Source organism: Rhea pennata, chromosome 2, assembly GCF_028389875.1.
Source record: "Rhea pennata isolate bPtePen1 chromosome 2, bPtePen1.pri, whole genome shotgun sequence".
NCBI lineage: Eukaryota > Metazoa > Chordata > Aves > Rheiformes > Rheidae > Rhea > Rhea pennata.
The window spans coordinates 59705721-59726023 of NC_084664.1; the positions used below are offsets into that span (position 1 = coordinate 59705721).

A 20303-nucleotide genomic window follows, 5' to 3' on the forward strand; every position below is an offset into this window, starting at 1 on the left:
TAGTCATGTGCTTGCTACAGTCTTTTAGAATCCCTGGAAGCGTTCAGAAACTCAGTTTAATGGTAGAATAATGTCTAAATATTGTAAAAGACTGTGTGAAGATGCTTCCACTTGTGCTGCAGGTACAAAGAGCCAGCTCAGCTCCTCTTTGCTTTGGGAGCAGGAGCTCACATACTTTGGCTTTCTCACAAAGTTTGTTCCCAAGGTAAGAGCCCTTTTACGTGGGAGAAGACAGATCTTTTAGGGGCTGTTTGTATTTGTTGCTTTGTAAATCAGTATTTCCATCAAATACCAGTAGTGGGACTCTACGTCACAGCTGTTTCCAGGACCTCACGTTCCAGAAACAGATATCCACGGCTAAAGGGAAGAGGGACCGTACGATAAAAATATCAGCAAGAAAAATTTAAAAAGACTTTATGCCGCTAGGAAGCTGGTGGCTGTGGTGAAGGCGTTGCTAAATTTGGTGTAGCGTGCAGTAGTTTTGGTGGTAGGTAGGAATGGAACCTGTCAATGTATTCCATGGCTTAATCCATACCCTGCTAATGGAAAGAGGTCTTTTCACTTCAGTAGCTTTAGGATCAAGCATTTAGTTGGCAGTTATCTGTGTTTGTTTTGTTTTTTTGTTTGTTTTTTTTAATCCTAGGCAGGAGTTCAGCAAGGTTATGCTGAAATTCATCAGCTTGATTGAAAAATGTGTAATAAGCATTGCTGTGTTTTTTAGAGCACTTAGATAAATGTGGAGATATTGGATGGAGATGGAGATCATGTAGTTGCTTGGTTCCTGAGGCTTGCCGCTTTAAAAACCTGCGGCTTCAGTGTTGGAGAAACTTGTCACTGTGGAGCTGGCATGGTGGAGTGTAACACATTCTTACTAGATGTAATCCTTCAGCCTATGACTGTAGCTCCAGGGATGTTAAAACAGTAGCTTGTACCACGTTTTAGATGACTTTCCATGCTGCATGACAATGCACAGACTTAGAACGTGAAAATGCTACGAAGGTTGAGGAAAATCAGTGGCAACTGATTGCTGTCAATCTGCATTTGAGGGTTTTAATATTAAGAGTAGGAAGGTAACGCTCCTGCTAAGATATTCACTGTGGTACAAACACAAGTTGTGCCACAAGAGGTGTGACAGAGGACTTAAGTCTGTAAGTAAAGATGGTGTAGAAACCTTACCCCCCAAATAATCAGGTCGGGCTACCTTAGCATTGCTAAGTCAGAGGGTAAGACTTTGCCGTAAGATTCCTTAAGACTCAGGATTAACAGCAGATATTTTTCCCTCCTTCATTCTTTCAAAAAAAAAAAAAAAAAAAAAAAAAAAAAAAAAAAAAACTGTGTTTAAAGTGATATCCTGACCGTAACACATACAATTAGTATATCACACTTTCCATTCTTAAGCTGTGTGTTTTTTGCCTATTGAAGATCTTTTTATAGTGCAATAATCACAGGATTCAGTTTTTATAGTATTTTTGCAAAGGAGGTTTGTGCTTTAGAAGCTTATACCATAAGGAATGCTCCCACTGTTCCGGCTGCAGTCTTCAATAAGAACGGTGTCAACGTAGCTGAAGGCAGAGGATAAGGACCAGCTTCCTGTGATAGCGGGTAAAAGTGAACTGAGGGAGCACGAACGGTACGGAAAAGCTGTCATACAGTTGCATGAATGTCCCCGGGCATTCTCTCTCTTGAGCTGCAATACCATTCCACGCTTCCATGTGTGCTCAGCAAGTGGAAGTTACCTTGAAGTTTGTTACAAGACTTTTTTAAAAAATATATTATAATCGATGTTTTTAAACTCTGTGCTGCTTGAACTTTGCATTCTCATTAACTCATTTTAACTAAAGTCCTAGTAGGATTTCATTCTCTAGCTAGCTCTAATGTGTTAGATTAGTTAATATCTGATATTATTAAGAGTACTGTTATTTTTATTAGTGTTATGCCTTTTAACTTTTTCTGCAGGCCTTATCCCCACATAATTCCCATGTGATAATTTTGTGTATGTTGTGATGTTTTGGCCCTAAAGAGGATAAACTCCTGAGAGAATAGTCAGTATCTATTAGAAGTTTTCTATAGACCTCGGGCAAATCATTGCCCTATAACATCATGTTTTGCAATGGTGTGGTCCTATCTTGAAATGAACATATTTTGTAAATTAGAATAAAATTGTTCTACTCTTTTTGTTGCAACTATACATATGGTATTAGTAAGTACTTCGCTATTAGCAAAATAGAAACCATAATATGAGCTTTAGTCATCATCATGGATACAGTCGAGTAATTTAAGAGCATAATATATTTTCCTAATGGAGAAAGGATAGGCATCTGGGCAAAGAAGTTATTTAGTGAGCTTTGCTAAAGGCAGAGAAACTGCAAAAATCAGCTGTATACTTGATTTCAAGACTCAACTTGCAATTCACAATACTGTGCTTCTGCCTGTTAGAAGAAAAACAGGTGCAGGAAACACACTTATTAATGTAAATTAAACAATATTGGTAACTTACATGATACTGAAAACATCAGAATACTTGGAGTATCACTAGCGAGTTACATCTCAGAAATATTTCTAACTATTAACTGATTGATGGTGCAGGTAAGGAAAAAGCTCAGTCTGTTCTGCAGCCCTGCTGTCTATATAGCTGCACCAGTGGTAGTGCAATGATGGCACAAATAAGAAAATAATGTAGCTCCCTCTAGCTGTTAATTTTATAGCTTATTTGTATACAGAAAGGATGCAGGCAGTGGGTTTTTTTTAAGTATTTGGAAACTTGCAGTAAAGATGACATCCGTGCTCCCCTCTGCCAGTTAGTTTTGTTTCAGAAAGCGAAAATGCTTTGCGAGAATTTATTGGCTTCATTTACATTTCCTGTGGGAAGTTATCAAAATCTGTCCTTGTGATTTTAGCACTCTGTAGTACTTGAGAAGGAGGGAATGAGGTTGTCTGAAAAAATATTTCAGACTGCTTTGTTAGCAATTCTGAATTTTAAGAAATAATCATGATTTAGGTTGGAACCGGATTCTGTGAAATACTTAAAAGATTGAGATTCAGGGCTGAAATTCTGAGCAGATGGAAAACATGTTTATACAGAGGAAAAGTTGGTTTAAACTGAGTAGGAAAACTGAGGGGAAATCTTCAACGTGAGCATGCTTTTGAGTATTATTTTCTCGCAGAGTCTAGAAGAAGAAGAAGAGTAAAATAAAACCGATCAAAATGTACAAAGTGAAAAAGAGGTAAGAAAAGCGAACGTCGCTTGGGTTCTGCCGTGATCCAGGGCCCGAGCCGGAGCGAGCGTTACGGGTATTGGTAGCAGCAGGCAAAGTTGATTCTTCACTGGCAATCGCCGAGGGATCTGGGCTTCAGAAGAGCTGTGGTTAAGGGCCCGAGCAAGGCCGGGTCGTTTTCGGTGCTCGCTGGGCTCGGAGCCTTTCGGAGCGCTGGGCGCAATGAGCAGAGCAGCGCGAGGGAGAAGTCGCTGATACGAGAAGAGCTGGCTGGGGGAAACGGAGACGAAGACGCTTGGAGTAACAAAAATCAAATAGTGACGAGATAATGTAATAAAGCAATTGTGCAGCTTTTCTTTGCTATTGTTAACAGTGAGCGTTTCAAGACAGCCTTGTTTGCTGGAATACTGATATTATTACTGGAATACTGATGTACACCAAAAACTCAGCAGGAGAAACTTTATTCACTACAGGATCTTGCTCAGCAGGTCTCTGCCAGACGCTGAGGCTCAGGTTTGGTATTTTTTTTATCGCTTGTCACAGAGTGAGTTGTCTAAGACTGAATTACGACATTTAGTTGTGGTGGATGTACAGTCATTTGAGGGGGAAAAAATTACCAAGATGGGTCAGAATATCATAATTTAACTTGCAGAAATTTAACTTTGCCTTTCATCACTTTGTGGGCTGCTGCACTGATGGGAATCAGACTGCTTAGGCGACTGAAGTGTTTAGGCATCTTACTCCAGTTGAAATTAGTATGAATTGGTGAAGAAATACCGTAATAAATTTGTCTGCGACTGGAATCCAGATGCAAACCACAGTGTGTTCTGCCCGTTACCGTGGCCCATGTTGGGTAGTTCCTCGTAACAGCTGCGATATCTCCTGATAGCGACAAAGTGCTGTGAACGTGGTTCCATCAAAGTCGATAAACCTTCGCTGTTCGCTAGCCGATGATCTGACCCTCAGTAAAATCTTGGATAAGAATCTGCTAAACCGGGGCTAGTTTGCTCCACGTCAGTGCTATGTCTAACGGGCAGCAATGTCTGCTCTCGGTTAGATACAGATGTGGTAGTTCTTGCGAGAGGTATGACTGGAGGTGTTAGGCAGCCGCCAGTGCTGCAGTGCGTAAGCGTGCGATGGAAGACTTGTGCCCTTGCTCTTGAAAAGCAGATGCGAGGAGAGGACGATGTCTGTACTTCCTCTCTTGTGTCCTCTATGCCACTGTGGTTATTTTGTATGCAAGTGGTTTGCATGCCAGGGTGCAGTGATCCATTGCTTTGCCTCAACTTTCTATCTGAAAACAAGAAAACACCTCGTGGAGAAGCAGCTGCTTGATGCCTTGAATACAGATGATGTGCGCAGAGTATTTAAATCTCTTCCAAGTTTTGTTTAAGATTCCATTAGGATGCAGTTGTGAATGAACTGCTTTTTGCATATGTAATTAGAAAGCAGAACAGATGGGAAAGGCATAGTTTAAAGTGATGTGTTCATTAAAATAACCAAAGCTGCTAAGTATTTGTTCCCCAACAGCAGATTCTGGATATGAGACTACTCAGGCTTAGGATTTTTTTTCCCCTGTTTTGAGTTCAATGGCTGTGAATGACACCTTTTTTTTGCAATGTTTTTATTGTTAGATATAACCACTGTTTCTTAGGGCAGGTTGGTCACTCATTCCCTCTTACAGAGTTTGTGCTCAGTTAAGATATATCAGTGGGTATTAAGAAGCAGACACTATATCAGGGGATTTATTTTAATTGCATTTACTGTAAGAAAGACCTGTTGGGATTTCAAAAAATAATATAGTGATTTTAATTTTCTTTTAAAAAAAGATCTATGTAGACTGTATCCAAATAACTAATGTTATCCCTTGGGTTATTTCCACTCTTAACTTTCAACTTTTTAAATTAAAATGAATCAATTTTAAGAAATATAATTTAGTATTCTTTTTTCCCATTACCTACTTTTTTTTCTTGGTGGATGAGAAGTTTTTTAAATTAGTCTACCAATATCTAAAAATATTTGCTAGAATAACAAAGCGCTTATCCTTTCTTTTGTTCTCTCCTCCTCTCACGCTGCCCCAAAACCTAAGCTATATATATATATATATATATATATATGTTTATGTTTTATGTAATTTAGGAAAATGGAAAGTATACTTTATCAGGGAGTGTAGGCTATGTCAAGGGAAGACACTGATAAGTGCTACTAGAAATCAGTAGGAATATTCCTGTTGACTACTAATAGGAAAGGCTGGCATGCTGCCTCAGCCTTTTGGAAGTCAAGGCTGACGGTAATACTGACCGCCCTGTAGACTTACAACTTTAGTCTTCCATTGAAGCAACTAAATTTGGAGTACGAATATCGGCCTGTCCCATCTTCTGTTATCCCTGCAAAATGAAGTTCATGAATTTTATTTTATAGGGAACTTAGAGCTTTAAGGCTTGCTTGAGCCCAGCTCTTGCTGCACCTTTGGAAAGTTGCTCTTGGCGAGTTAGACCAAAGTTTGGATCTAATTTGATGTTTACTAAAAATGTGGCCTAATTTTGGGTAGGCTTCTAATAATGATTTCTGGAGAGGAAAATATTTGGTTGTCATTTCTGTCGTCATCTTTCTTTTTCTTGATATTTAACTTTTACAAGATAAACATAGATCACTTAAAATAGAGGAGGTTGACTGTAATCATGCTGCTGTTGTCTCAGTATTTCCTGCCTTCTCGGTATCAACCTTTGCTTCTTCTGGAGAAAAATGTTCATAATTGGACCACCATCAGCTTTGTCCATGGCTTTGTCTGTAATTGCATCGCTCTTGTCACCTGCTAGAAGGAAGAACTTCTCAAATATGCAAAGCAAGTCCCTACACTTAAGCTAGGGATTGGATTAAAAATCTCAGTTTACCTAGGAGAGCAGGTGGATACAAGAAATGTAACAGTTTGTTATTTTTAGTAAGGAAATCATGAATGTTCTTCTGTGCTAGTATCAAGAAATGAATTTTTCCATTAGCAGAACAGCTCTGTGTAAGGGTTGCCTCTCTTTTACCTTGTATTAGGTAGAGGCCTCTAACAAGGATCTTGCTGCAAACAGCATGAAATTTAAGGTGTTTAGTCATCTAAGACTTTGATACGTGCATAACTTCTCAGTGTGACTAGGCCCACTCACTGCTGAGATGCTGTTTGCTGTGTATGAAGTTAAATGTGTAAATTTTTTTCATCTTTATACACACCAGTGTCTGCAATGTTATGGATAAACATGAAAAGACAAGCCAGAAATGGAAGCTACTACTGATGTGCATGTTTCCAAAATCCTACTTAAATATAACCTATGCCAGCAATGCAGGTTTATGCATTTCAGAAGTTCAGGTCTTTAATATTAAAGCTGTCTAGGGTACTGTAGCAAATGACTGCCTGTATTTTCTCTGAAGAGCAGTCAACGAATGATTTCAAGATTTCAAAGTTTTCATCTTTGTCTTGGTTTATCTCTTATGTAGAGGCATGACAAGCAATGTCTTGGAAAATAGAGAGGTATCAAACAATATTGATTTTATGCTGTTGCAGTGACCTAGAAAGTGTTATTGCTCATTGAAAAATTGATTTGTGTTTTTCCCATAAAAATAAGCAGAATGCAACTCTAAGGCTTTTTCTAGGTATGTATACATAGTTATTAAAAAGATATATCCTTGGCTTCCTTTCTGAGATTGGAGAAGTAAACCCTTGACTTATGACTACCACAAATTCAAGTCTTCTGTGTAGTTGTTCATTGTTTGTTTTCTGATGTAATTTCTGGGTAAGGGTCTGTTCCTTCTTTCATTCATTTCTTTGAAGCCTTTTATTGCTGATTTGAGAAAGAGTAGAAGACTAGGCTTACTGCAGTACTGGTGTTTTATTTTGTGATTTGAAGTAGGGAATAATCAAGTGTGACTAAAACAAGAATTGATTCTGTTAGTGGGAATTAATCTTTCTTATTTCAACCAAGAATGAAGATGAAAGTGCGAAAACATTACAAGAAAGAAGGTTTCTAACCAAAATGGATCAGAATGAGAGTTTCAGAAATCATCACTGTGTGTGTCATAGATCTGGAGCTCAGAAGCGTATGGTAGTTCAGAAAAAAATCTAAGATCTGTAAGACTACCTCAGTTTTGATATTACTGAGATTTATCTGGGGGAATTATGGGAAGGCAAGGCCAACTCATCATGTAGACTTTCTTAGTATGCAGTAAATGGGAAGTACCTCTCAATTTTGAATAGGAATTTGAAATGCATAATTAATTAAATGAGAAAGTTATATATAGTGTTAGTCATGACATTTTGCAAAAATACACTCGTGTTAAATTATTCTTAGAACTATATATTTAGAGAGTGGTGGTTTTTCATGTCATTTTCAGTCGCACACCGTGAATCTGTAGAAAAAAATCCAATAAAAATATGAAAGCCATTTAGGCTTCCATAATTTAAAAAAATAGGAATTTCAAGTTGTGTTGTAATGATGTTAAAATTGTCTTTTTGTGAATTCTTTTTTAAGCAATTTTTTCCACTTTGGGAAAAATCATGAAAGGATTTCAAGTTCTAAATCCTTAGCATTCCAAATATAGTTCTATGCATCTCTGTGTAGCTTCAGTATTTTTTTTTTTCAAGGATAGACTCATCTTGGTGCACATTGTTTGGTCAGTCTGCAGTAGGAAGAGATCAAATGACTTCCTGCAGCTTGTTTTGAAAGTAAGGCTTAACAAAATCTTTCATAACTGTCTCCTTTCATCACTGGCATGCTCTGGCCAATTTTGCTGCTTCAGATTTTTAGAGTTTTTCCCTGTATAGGCAAGTTTCTTGGATGTGGAAAGATATAAGGGCCACTAGATTTGATGTTGACTTTTACTATTGCTGAACTTACAGTTCTTATAGTTCTCTTATTTATTGTCAGAGTTGCATATAGTCGTTCTTTCTCAAGTTGAAGTCGGTTGCTGTATTTGTGGTATGGAGTCCAGTACAAATAAGTATTGAATGACTCTCAATATCACTGAGTTAGTTATTTTAGCCACTGAGTGGGTGAATGCATTTAATCACATCCAATTCTAGACTAGAATAAAAATAAAAGTAGGAAGGAGATACTCTCTGCAACTTTACTTATGTCAGTTTTGCTACCAAAAACCCCATATATGCTCATTATGTCTTAAATGAAAGTAAACTACGTTATATGCATGTCTCATGTCTTTTAGTTTCTTCATAGTTCTGATATCTTTCTAATCATTTGTAATTCAGATTGATTTCATAGCGTGGGATGTACTTTGTGGCAATTTACACTAAAAGAAGTACATGAAGTTCCTTATTAGCACATCTTAAAACATGCATTCAGTGTCTTTTTCTGCCACACAAAAAAAAAAAAAAAAAAAAAAAAAAAAAGAATGTGTATCATAAAATGAAGAATATAACTAGGAACCATTAAAAATGATTTCCAGCAAGGTGTGAAGAATAAAACTCTGAATGGCATGTATTCAGCAGGTTTCATTTACTATTGCGACTTCACTAGAAAGCAGTGCTCACTGCAAAGTATGAAAATGTTGGCTATTTTGCTTATTCCTTAAAGTAATTCATTATTCTGCCATAATACACAAGCTATAAAAGCAAGTACATTTCTAACATACTGCTGTATAGAGAAAATCTGTTTTGATTTTCCAAATTTGCCACCCCTGTAGGAAGGGAGAATATGTTAAGCATCTTGGTTTTAGTTACTCCTCAATGGCCTTTCCAATATGAAGTGATTGCAGTGAAGAAACTATCTTCATTCAACAAAGCATTTAACAATATGCTGAGCTGTAGGTGTGTACCGGTTTCTAAGGGTGAGAGATGTTGGTACCTGCTTAGCGTGAATCTTATTTTGCTCGTTTGCTGAATGGGGACGTAAATGTGCTTAAAATCCTTTGATGAATTCAGGGCTTCTGCAAGGATCTCACAGGGTTGAAAATTTATATAATCCAACTTTCTTCTGGGTTATTCCAGAGTGCGTACGTGTTAAAAGAAGAAGGGTCTTTGTTAATCTTTGAATCAATAAAAGTTGCACGAGTAATCAGCTCCCCCAAATTACACTGCTTGATGAATCAAACAGTAAGAGGAAACTTTTTCTAACGATTCCTGCAGTGTGCTTCTGGCAAACGTCTGACACCTGCCCTCCCCTTCAGGCTGGTCACCAGTCCCTTTCCATGGTGATCTGCTAAGCACATTTAGCTAGAATTGAATGCGTTCATCCTTCGTTCTTCTGGCTTTTCTCTTTGCTTTTCTGCTGAGACAACTTTATGTATTTATTGCAGGAAGGCAAATGTGGAACTGAGGTAGAGAATTAGGTCAAGAAGCCAATGGAATAGTATCTTCTGCTCCTCTTTGCAACACTGACTAGAAGTCTTGTTTCTCACTTATTAGTATAATCGATTATAAGACAATTTGTCCTGCTCCCGTGCTTCCATTTGATATCTTAGGTGTGATGATCATGTAACCACGTTCACCTTTTGTCAGGTGTGGCATGGAGAATATTTACCATCTCTTCTCAGATTACAAAAAAATGGGAAAATTAATCTTAGTTCCTGTTTTTCCAAACTTTTCAATTGCTTTCCAAAGCCCAACAGCATTTTACAAAGCCTGAGTATGTTTATCAGTTACCGAAGGCCAAATTCTGGCATCGGTAGCATAAACATACTAAAAGAAGAAATGTACGTTATTACAGTTTAATTATAGCTATACTTTTTTTCTTATAAATGTGCATAACAAAATCTGCTGTTTATCACACATAGCTAAAATAGATCTTGTTTCATACACTTTTTATATGTTCCAGTTCCAGTGGATATCCTTTCTGAGCAATTGCATTGCCGAAGGGCGTTTCAGTGATGGATGTAGTCAGTTCTGCAATTCCCAGTAACTTTTGAACGCTGACGTTACCGAGCCTTACTTGTGCTGGACCCACGAAAGGGGCTCTCTTCCAGAAATGGCTTTGAGATAGGAGCACCTCCTCGTCACTCGTGTGCCGCCAGTCTAAGGCAGGCCAACTGGAAGGAGCTCTTTAGCAGAAAAGGGGACTTCTCTGCTGGTACCACAAATATGTGGATATAAATCCTCCAGTCTCTGCGCACCGTAGACTTAAGGAGCTCTTTTCTGTATTTTCTATTTTTAAGTAACCTATTGCTATTCTTTGCAAAAGTAGGTCAAGTTTGAACTTGTGAGTGTGTGGGAATGCTTTTTCCTGTGAATGCTTTTAGTAACGGTTTAAATGTTACTCCATACTCCTAATTAATTCTCCTAACATTGCTGGATGTAATTACCTGTAGTGCAGGGACAGTTCACCTACTGTAAACCTTAAAAATTGTTGCCAAAATAGACGTCATAAGGTGAATGCTACATGTTATTTCCAATGAAAGGCAACACCTATGACACAAAATGATCCTGTTGATATCACAACATTTAAATTTCCTATCACCTGTAGCAGATGAATTTTTAGAATTTTCTTAGGCTGAGGCAATGCTGCCGCCTAATGATTGGAGTAGATAAGACACAGTATAGCAAAGAGTTTATTGCTTGGAAATCACGCTAGGTTTGTGACATCAGTTTAAGGCTATGGGCAAAATAGAAAACACACAGTTGTCATAAATTCACAGCATGCCTGACTGTCTGTTTTTTTTTTTTTTTTTTTTTTTTTTTTTTTGGCTGTTCTTCTATGATGGATCCAAAAAGTCTTGTAATCATGATAAGTCTTTGTAAAGTTTGTTTCCTGCATCTTAATGTTCTATATTAAAAAAAAGGGGGGGGGGAGGAGGTTCTCCGGTTTTTCTCAATACTGAGGGGATTTTTTGAAATTTCATTTATTCCTAATGTAAATCATTGTTAAATACATCATAATGATGCATACATCATTATAATAATCTGCTTAGTATTTTTATAACCCTGTGAGGTACCAAGCTACAATTTTCCCCTAAATATTTTTTTATTTCAGTAAAATAAGAAATTGCATTCATGTCTTTACGGTACCTTTGTCTATTCATTATTGTCTTTGTTAAGAACAGTTGAATGCGGTCCAGTGACTGATAAGCCTCACAGAAGTGTCATCGCTCTATATCGGAATAGAAATTAACTTGAAAGTAATACCGTTAACAGTGTTCTCAATGTACTCTGTGACGACTTGTACACAAAGCAGATCAAAACTGGAGCCGGTCTTGCATTACCTGCTCCTTTTTCAGTCCTTCTGGGAAAACTTTTTTCAGGCTATGCACTCTACTGAAATAGAGGAAAGTGAAGGGCTTGCTATTGTTTCCTCTCTTTTAATCTATATTATCTCTTTAATGTGAAATGCTGTTGAAAAGGCACACAAAATCCAAAGATTGTTATTGATTTGTGCCAGCTGACTTTAACAAAGGATTTCATGGCAAATTGGTCAACCCTTGAGTAATTATAATTTGGCATAAAGTAATAAACTCTAATTAAGGCATTATAAAGACATTGATTCGTTAGCAGGGCAGCCCATTAAATCATTATAATTATATCATAAATGATTAAGGCAACAACGTTAATGCATTTGAAGCCTGTCCTAAAGATGCCCCCCCCCCTTTTTAAATGTGCAATCCTATTTCTCTTGTATGCATTCATTTTTTTTTTTTTTTAATTGGACTCCTTTCAGCTGGGCTACCTTCCAGCAGTCATCACCTTTGTACCAAGGTTTCTTCAAGACGAGGGTCTGAGGTTCAAACCTTTCTTCTGTTCTTACTCGGCAGGTGCAGGAGGTTGGTCTCCGTCGGACAGCGACCACTATCAGTGGCTCCAGGTGGATTTTGGGAGCAGGAAGCAGATCAGTGCCATCGCAACGCAAGGCAGATACAGCAGTTCTGACTGGGTCACCCAGTATCGGATGCTCTACAGCGATACAGGGAGGAACTGGAAGCCATACCACCAGGATGGAAACATCTGGGTAAGTCACTGGTGCAAAATGGGAGTGCGTGCTGTAATTAGGTTTTCTTTTCAGTTGATTAACTGTTTTCAGGAATCATACATCTCTTACAACTCTTCAATGTTGTGTTTTGGCGAAGGAACAAAGCACAGCTCAGTATGCAACAACTCAGGTTGTAACTGCTGTTGGGAGGCCTGTCCCCAGGTCAGCCAAGCCCATTTGGGCAGATGGCAGTTGTCAGCTTGTGCAACGGCATTATTTTTTGGCTGCTGGTATTCTACAAAGAGTTCTCTCCTGCTTTGTTTTTTTCCTTTCTTCACCTCTTTCCTTTACTAATTGCATAAAGTAAACGTGAGATGTGTAGAAAAACAGTTCTGAAAATTCTTCTTTTAAACATAATGTTTCCGAAAGAATTTTTTTTCTCTGTGTGGACGCTGGGGAACAGTCTTACAATGTATGCTTTGCTTTATATATTGATGCTACAGGGATTTTTGTGTTATTTTAGAGAAAATAATATAATTTGGTTTTGTCTTTCAAACTTTTCATGGATAAGCTGCTAATTTCATTGATTTTAATCAGCAACCATTTGTTGATTATTGTAAACAGGTAACTGTCATTTTTCGTCAGCAGAATGGTAGATATCTAACCTCCTTATCTTCATTGTAGTTCTGCAGAAAAATGCTATTGCTCTTCCTGAAACCACAGTAAATTGATTGGCTATTATGTCTCATCAGAAGAGTACTGGAAAAGCAGGCAAGAAGACTTGCCGTCATACTATTTTAGATTCATATTTTTGTCAGGTATTTTTTTTATTGATTTTTTTTTTAACTATTAAAATGAACTTCAAATAAAGACCATAAGGTGAATGATTTGATCTGTATAATAGAAACTCAATGTGCAGGGTACTACAGCAGTCATTTTTTTGTTGGATTATTGATTTATTGGAAAAGCCTCATCCATGTGCTAGATAAATTTCTGAAAGAGGGAGGGGAAAAAAGTGAGGAAGGGAAAAAGGAATGAGGAGAAAAATCTGCGGAAACAAAAGCTTGTGCTTAACCTGGGTGAATATAAGAAGTCTCGCTTTCAAGGCCACTTAATGTGCATAAAAATATTTATAGCCTTTAGTGTTTACATTGTCTTAGATATAGGCTTTTTCAAGAACTACAGTTGATATCCTGCAAATGCCTCTCAAGGGACTAGGGAAGAGCTGGCTGAGGGAACGCTATACAAAGCAGTACAGTTTGCCCGAAGAAAAAAAATGTTCTTAATACCTTGACAGGAAAATCTTTAAGCAATATATGACTTGGCTGATTTAGTGGCAGCTCTGACTGTTTCCAAAGCGGCGCACACTTCTGAGGGCTTTGTAGGAAGTCTTCATTCTTATATCGTCTCTTAATGTCAGAATACAGAAACCTTCCTGGAAGAATATTCTTAATAATGAATAGGGAAATGAATTATTTGGTGAATTCGGGGGGAGGAGGGGAGCTGATCTCTCCTTGGCCACTGATATCACTTGCAAAAATGTGTAGTTAGTTGCCACACAAATTTGCTACCTGTATTCAGAATACTAAATCATTGGGATGTATTTGGCAAGCTGGTTGCTGCAATACTGTTATTTGTATCTTGCAATTTTTATTCTATTCTAGAAAGACAATTAAAAAGAAACCTGGGATAAGGTAGCAATATTTTAAAGGATAAACCTGAGCTACTGGTAATAAAAGCAGTTGGGGGGCTTGACTCTACTACGAACTTCCATAAAACAGCTTTGTTTCTGGTGTCAGATGATGCCGTGTTGTCCGTTTAATCTTGTGTAATAGAAGTATTTGGAATTTCCCTTTGAGTTCGTACCTATTAGAACTATAATGCCCGAAAGAAGGGCAGGGTACGGCCTCTGACTAATGGGCTTCCCCCATCATTCCTGTGCCCAAGTGTCACTGTGTCCTGACAACAGTAAATTTGAAATTAAAGAAAGTGGGGGGAAAAAAAGATGGAAATAAAGTGCAGCGGAGTTCAGCAATAATTAATAACAAAGCAGTTATGGTATGAAATGGCACAGCCAGAGGACAAAATGTGGGAAATGGAAGGAAATACAAGTAAGGCTTGCTTGATGGGTTAGTGTTAGCACAGGAGAAATAATTCTGAACAAACATCTAAGAAAGAGCAAACTATGATAATCTGCATAAAATGTTGAATGATCACCTTTTCTATGTATTAGTCAAGGAGTAGAAAAAGTTCTATAATCATCTCTGAAGTAGGTGAGTAATCAAAAGGCTCTCTGGTAGCCCAATCCAGGGAAAGTGTTTTGAAGGTGAATTTAGACTAAGCTTTCCGTTTCTGTGAAATATTTTCTGACCCCACCCCCTCTGGGCTTTTGGATGTTTTCAGTTTCGATGAATTTTAATAAGATGAGTGGATGTGCCCTCTTTCCATAAAATGCCTAGCAACTAGAGAACTTTGATCACCTCTCCTAGCTTCACTCCTGCAGTCAAAGGTCTTAATTTTGATAGGTCATGAGATTTCCCTGTTTATGTCAATCCACCGGGGTGTTTCATGTCCATAATGTATCTGTGGATCAGTGTAGATGCTCCTTTCAGTGTCTGTACCAACACCATTTAGCCTACAGAACGTACACCTGATGTGATTCTATGCATAATACTGTTCCTCTCTCCTAACCCACATATCAGTGTTGTGAGTGCTCCGCGTAACACAAATATACCCTATAGCTATAATAAGAAAATGCTCAGATCTTACGAGAACACTGAGGCTCAAAACATTGAAATAAAAGCACTAGTGGCAGAGCTGAACATCTCTTAAGATTTAAGCCTCTCCTGCAGGAGGTTTGGGAGAGTTTTAATGCAGCTGAAGACTTCTTGGGATGTATCGTCTTTTGGAATTTGATTATGCTAGTAGAAGTCATGATTGCTTCTCGCTAGTCTCTCTCTTTTTTTTTTTTTTTTTTTTAATTTTTATTCCTGTGGGATATCAAAGTCAGGAGGATGAAGAAGAAATAGTTACTGTAACTTTGAGTAAAATACTGATGGGAAAGGCCTAGCACACATACCCTGTGTGCGACCTCTGAGTTGTGTTCTGTAATTGATTGCATTTTCAGCATCATCAGACATCAGTGGAGTTGTGAAAATATAAGTGAAAGTGATTTAATCATTTTTTTTAACAGAGATTTAGCTCTGGACCTAATTCTTCAATTGAAAGTTCTTCTGGCTGTGGCATGGGAATTTTAGGTGTTTTTTGTTGTTGTTTTTCCCGTTTTTCTCTTTCTGCCAGAGTTGAGTATCAGGATTTCCAGTTTGTCTTGAAATCAGACCAGGGATGATGATCTGGTAATTCACTGATAGTTCAGTGGGGATTTTTAAGATATTTCCCCCAAATGAGTTCGGTTTTAATTTGAACATAATGTGTATGTGTAATGTCTGCTTTTGTAGTATTTTCATTACTGAAAAAATGAAGTGACTACAGATCTTTCACTATCAAAACTGATTCTTTGGAAAGAAATCTACATTATCTATTTACCTACTGTCTTTAAAGATGTGTGCTTTTCTCATGCTATTAATTTTGTTCATTTGTAGGTGAAATAATCAGAAAATCAGTAAATTAGGCGTAAAATGCACTTTGCATTTCTCTGGGGACTGAGGAGCACTTACTATCTGAGAAGTGCAGTCTCTTCATTGAGATACTTTCCCTTGGTATTGAAGGAAGGAGGCTGGGCCAGTGGATTTAACTTGCACAGAAAAAGCAGTTCTCAGCACTTCAGAGTTTTGCCCTGGTATTGAGCCAAAATTTGTTGTGAAGGGAAGCACAAGTGAGCTGGATGATTGACTTTTCCAAGATGTATGAGATTGCAGATGTTTAATGCTCTTGGGTGCCTCTGGAAGTATTAACCATCAGACAGACCTAGAGCAGTGTTTAAGGTCTAGATAGATATACAAGGCAATCATCTGCAGCTCTACCTGGGCAAAGTTCTGCAGGAGCCATCTGCTCCCTGTTTTTGTTCAGCCTAAAATGCTAATTCTGCTTCGGATATTCAGAGGACAAATCTGCAAGCCTTATCGCGGTCCCGCTTCCCTTCACCTGCTCTGCAGAGCAGCATTCCTAGCTAACCAAGCACTCACTGCATGTGTCATGGAATACAAATTATCGTGTAGAGCAGCTAAAACTGAAAGAGAAGAAATTCTAGCATACGCCCACTTTGTTACTAGGCCATGCAATAATTATTCGCTTTACAAAAACTGTCACTGTTCTTCCCCTGAAATCCAACTTTCTTCCATGATGCTAAACCAGAACATTGCTAATGAAGGATATTACGTGAGAATTCTTGTGCTTGATGCTTACTGCTGCTCTCCTTTTTTTGTGAATGCTCTGTAACATCTTGAGCGGAAACCTGTGTCATAGAAAAATTTGCTAGGCTTTTTTTGTTTTGCCTATGTAGTTAAATTTGTTTATTAAACTCTTTTAGATGATTATAATGTTATGACTACTGCAATTAGGGGAACATTTCAGAGATGTGAAATGTGATTAGAATAGTCTGTGACTTGCCCTTTGCTGGGCTGCTACTAGAATACCAGGTACCATGCAAACCTGCTTAAACATGACAAAAGGGTTTGACATATTAGTGCCAAATTTTTCACTAATGTTTATTGCAAGGCCTGAAGTCTTTTGGGAATTATGTGGATTTATTGTTGTTTTCTATTTAAGGATGCCCTGACCTACCCTGTCTGGGAAGCTTTTGGTCTTGTGTCTTGTGGTCTTCATAGCAATGCCTGCAAGGGGGCCAGCATGCCAGCATCGTGCCAGCATCACTTTTACTGGCTTGGTTTGGTATTTGCTCTTAATTCTCAGGATATTTTATTACTAGAAATACTCCCTTTAAATTGCATCTTTCCTTCCATGTGAAAAATCTCGTCTTTTTTTCTCCTGGAATCTCCTGCGTGCCTTTCTTTAATTTCATTAGGCCTTAGCTTACTAGGTTGTTATATCTCGGAGTCCCTGTCTCCCATGCCTTTATTTTATAAAGATTGCTCCATTCACTTGCAACAGCCAATATCACCTTTATGGCTGTATTGAGTGGATGAAGAGTTGTAACTCCCACTGAAGTCAATATGGCTCAGCACCTAATGTGTGTTGCTAACCTATAGATTGAGAACCCCTGACTAAAAAAGTATGGATACAGGAAAATAATATTTCTTTTGCTGCAGTGAAGCTAAACTGTCTTATAGACCCAGTGTAACTGTCACTGCTATTATGTCTGGAAAAAAAAATAGTGTTGGTAAGGCACCTTTAGAAATTCAGGCAGTTTTTGTCAATGAATATTTAGAAACCCTGACAAAAAGAACTTTATGGATAAATACTAGTGCTTTCCTGAAGAAGCCTGTTTGTTAGCCTTCCCTTCTCTGTCTAGAATTAGTTAATGGAAATTGTTTAAATTCTTAACGCGGAGAAGTACATTTGGGGTTATTTGAGTACGACTGTAAAATACAACTATGCCAAGACCTTTCATAGCAATGTTTCATGTTTGTGTTAAAATGGTAGAGAAGCTGATGGCGTTTTCAATATTGGAATACCAAGATTGATACTTAGTCAGGATAAATGGTCATGCCAGTTTAATATTCTGGCTTTTCTGAAGACCAAAAATGAATACTTAAAGGAGTCTGTGCATTTTGCTTATAGAATTGTGCCTCGATTGTAAGATGCTGTAGTCATACTTTTAATTATGAAAAATGCACATTTTGTGCAGGAATAAGATGTTTTATCTCATTTTTAACAGAAACACAGGTGCATGAATTTTAAAGGCTCAGTAGTTTATGTTAAAGATATGCTAACAGGTTGTGAATGGATTAGGTCAGAACATTACAATTTTTCACTGATGTTACTCATCGTCTTTATGAGAGAATGATAAATAATTGTATTATGTTATCTCTGGAGGTTTTATCTGTTAAAGAGTAGGTGTCAGAAGGAAAGTAAATTCCTCTTGATGTGATGGCAGACAGTGTCCTAGCATCCTCTAGGTTTCCTATAGCCCATAAATAGCAAGTGCATTGGAATAACATCTTTTATAGCAGCTTGCACAATAGTCTGCTAGAGCATTTCCCTTATGAAGAATTATTTTCTAATCTATTGTTTTTAACTTGAGGAGTTTGAGTCTGCTTGTGCTAAACTGTCAAATTTTAAACACCGGTATCTAAAGCCAGGCATCTAAATCCACTTTTCAGCTCTTATTTTTGGCTTAGTTTTCAGATACTGCAGAGTGTCATCATGCTGCAGTGAGCTCAGTGTGTAAGGTCCTTAAGCAAGCTCGCAGAAGTACCTTGTGTGCTTAATCAACTCAGCAATGAAAGTAGTTAGTGTTTGTGCTGTGTCTCAGCTAAGAAACCTTTCCAAGAGGCAGGCTTTGCAGCTCCTGCGTGGCACCCGGCAAATGCAGCTATGCTGCTGCCAGACCCACGCAGGCTGCTGCGCTGAGTCTGCAGAGCACTACTGCTTCCAGTTCCCGGAGTATTTACGGAGCTGGCCTGAGGGGATCAGAAGTCCCTTAAGGCTTCTAGCGTCTTGCTGCTTCTAGGTCTTTTCTTGTGCAAAAGTCAACCCTCTTCTTAGGCTACATATAGAAATGCATCAAGTGATTAAACTTATATGGCTTGTTTTATAGCATAAGGTCCAAATGTGACCAAAACCCAGCTGCTTGACACTCTTGCTCTTTTATTGTTGATAGATATTGATATTTAACTTTTAGAATGTACTGAGTAAAAAGATGTAGCATAATGTAGTCATTATTACATTTGATAAGAAAAAAGTAATTGAAAATGTAAAGGCATGGTTAGAAATAGAAGTTCTAGTGGTCTCCTCAGATAAATTAATGATGATCAAGATATTTGACTTTCCTTAAGGAAAATTATTCTCCTTTTTTGTTAAATTAGAAAATGTGGAATTACAAATCTTGGGTCTTACCCATTCACATAGCTGTCAAGTTGCATAATGTTAAAATACTTCTTTGTCACTTTGGGCACACTGAATTTTCTGTCTATAGCTGTTGGTAGCTCCCTTCGAATGCTGAACCACCAAGGACCTCATTCGGATTTTTTTCACCATGAGAGTGCTGAAACTCTGGAACAGGTTGCCCAGAGAGGCTGGTAAATCTCTGCTGTGTGGATATCCAGGATGTGGCTGTTCAGGCCCTGAGCAGCCTGTTCCAGTTTGACCTGCTTTGAGCCTGGGCTAGGTGACCTGCAGAGGTTCCTTCCAGCCTAAATTATTCTGTGATGCTGCCTTGCATCCAAGGCTTGCCCAGATTTGTACCTGTTGAAATGAAGAAGCAAATCAACCTTTAATATATTCTGTGCTCCTACTTTTTGTGATGCAGCTGGCTTTCATTTCTGGCTGCAATTTGCAGTTGGCTTTGGTTTCTATAATGAGATGAATCACAGATATCCCTCAATATTGAGAAAGTTCAGATATTAGTTCTAACTTAAAGCAAAATCCATCTGTACCACTGGTGAGAATTAATAATTGTTCAACATTTTCTTCTTAATTCTACGTTTAAAAAATGATTCACATTCTGATCCAGTAAACACATACACCTATGCCTAACTTCGTAAGTCTAAATGGAAGCGATAAGAATATGCCCACACAACTGTGTGCATGTTGGTACGATACCTAGCACAAGGAGCAATGGTCCTATTCAAATCCTTTATGTAGTACAGTACTGCAGGTAATAAAAGTCTTAATGCTTCACTGCTTTGCCCCATGATATTGTTTCTGCTACATGAGCGCTAGGCAAACATAAAGCCTTACGTTCTCAGTTTTCATTTGCTTTGCCCTGGGTGAATGAAAGGCTATGTACAAAGCTGTGGTTAATCAGTTTTGATGCTTATCTGATGGCTTTTGAAAGGTTTTGGTTATTTGGTTTTCTTTGTTTGTTAACAAACAAGGCAATGTTTATATCAGGAGAGTTCTTTAAAGTGACATGGAATTGTGAATTTTAAAGTCTTGTAGACTGGAGAGGGTTGCAGACATTTGTTTCTCCAGAATGAGTTTCTTCAGTAGTCTAAAAAAAGTGCATTTGACAGAGTAAAGTAGTGGGTTTTGTGCTAGCAAAGGAAAGATATGATTGTGTTAATTCCCGTGAATCTAAGGCATTTTTCAGCATTACTTCGTTTGCCTGCAA

At 38.0% G+C, this 20303-nt stretch overlaps 1 protein-coding gene across 1 annotated transcript in view; it reads left to right on the forward strand.

The window, feature by feature from the left end:
- Positions 1-20303, forward strand: part of CNTNAP2 (contactin associated protein 2) — a 1099877-nt gene that overhangs the window by 355456 nt on the left and 724118 nt on the right. The window contains exon 3 of the mRNA XM_062569605.1: positions 11955-12148. Within this exon, the coding sequence (XP_062425589.1) occupies positions 11955-12148 (194 nt within the window). The remainder of the gene's footprint in view (positions 1-11954; positions 12149-20303) is intronic.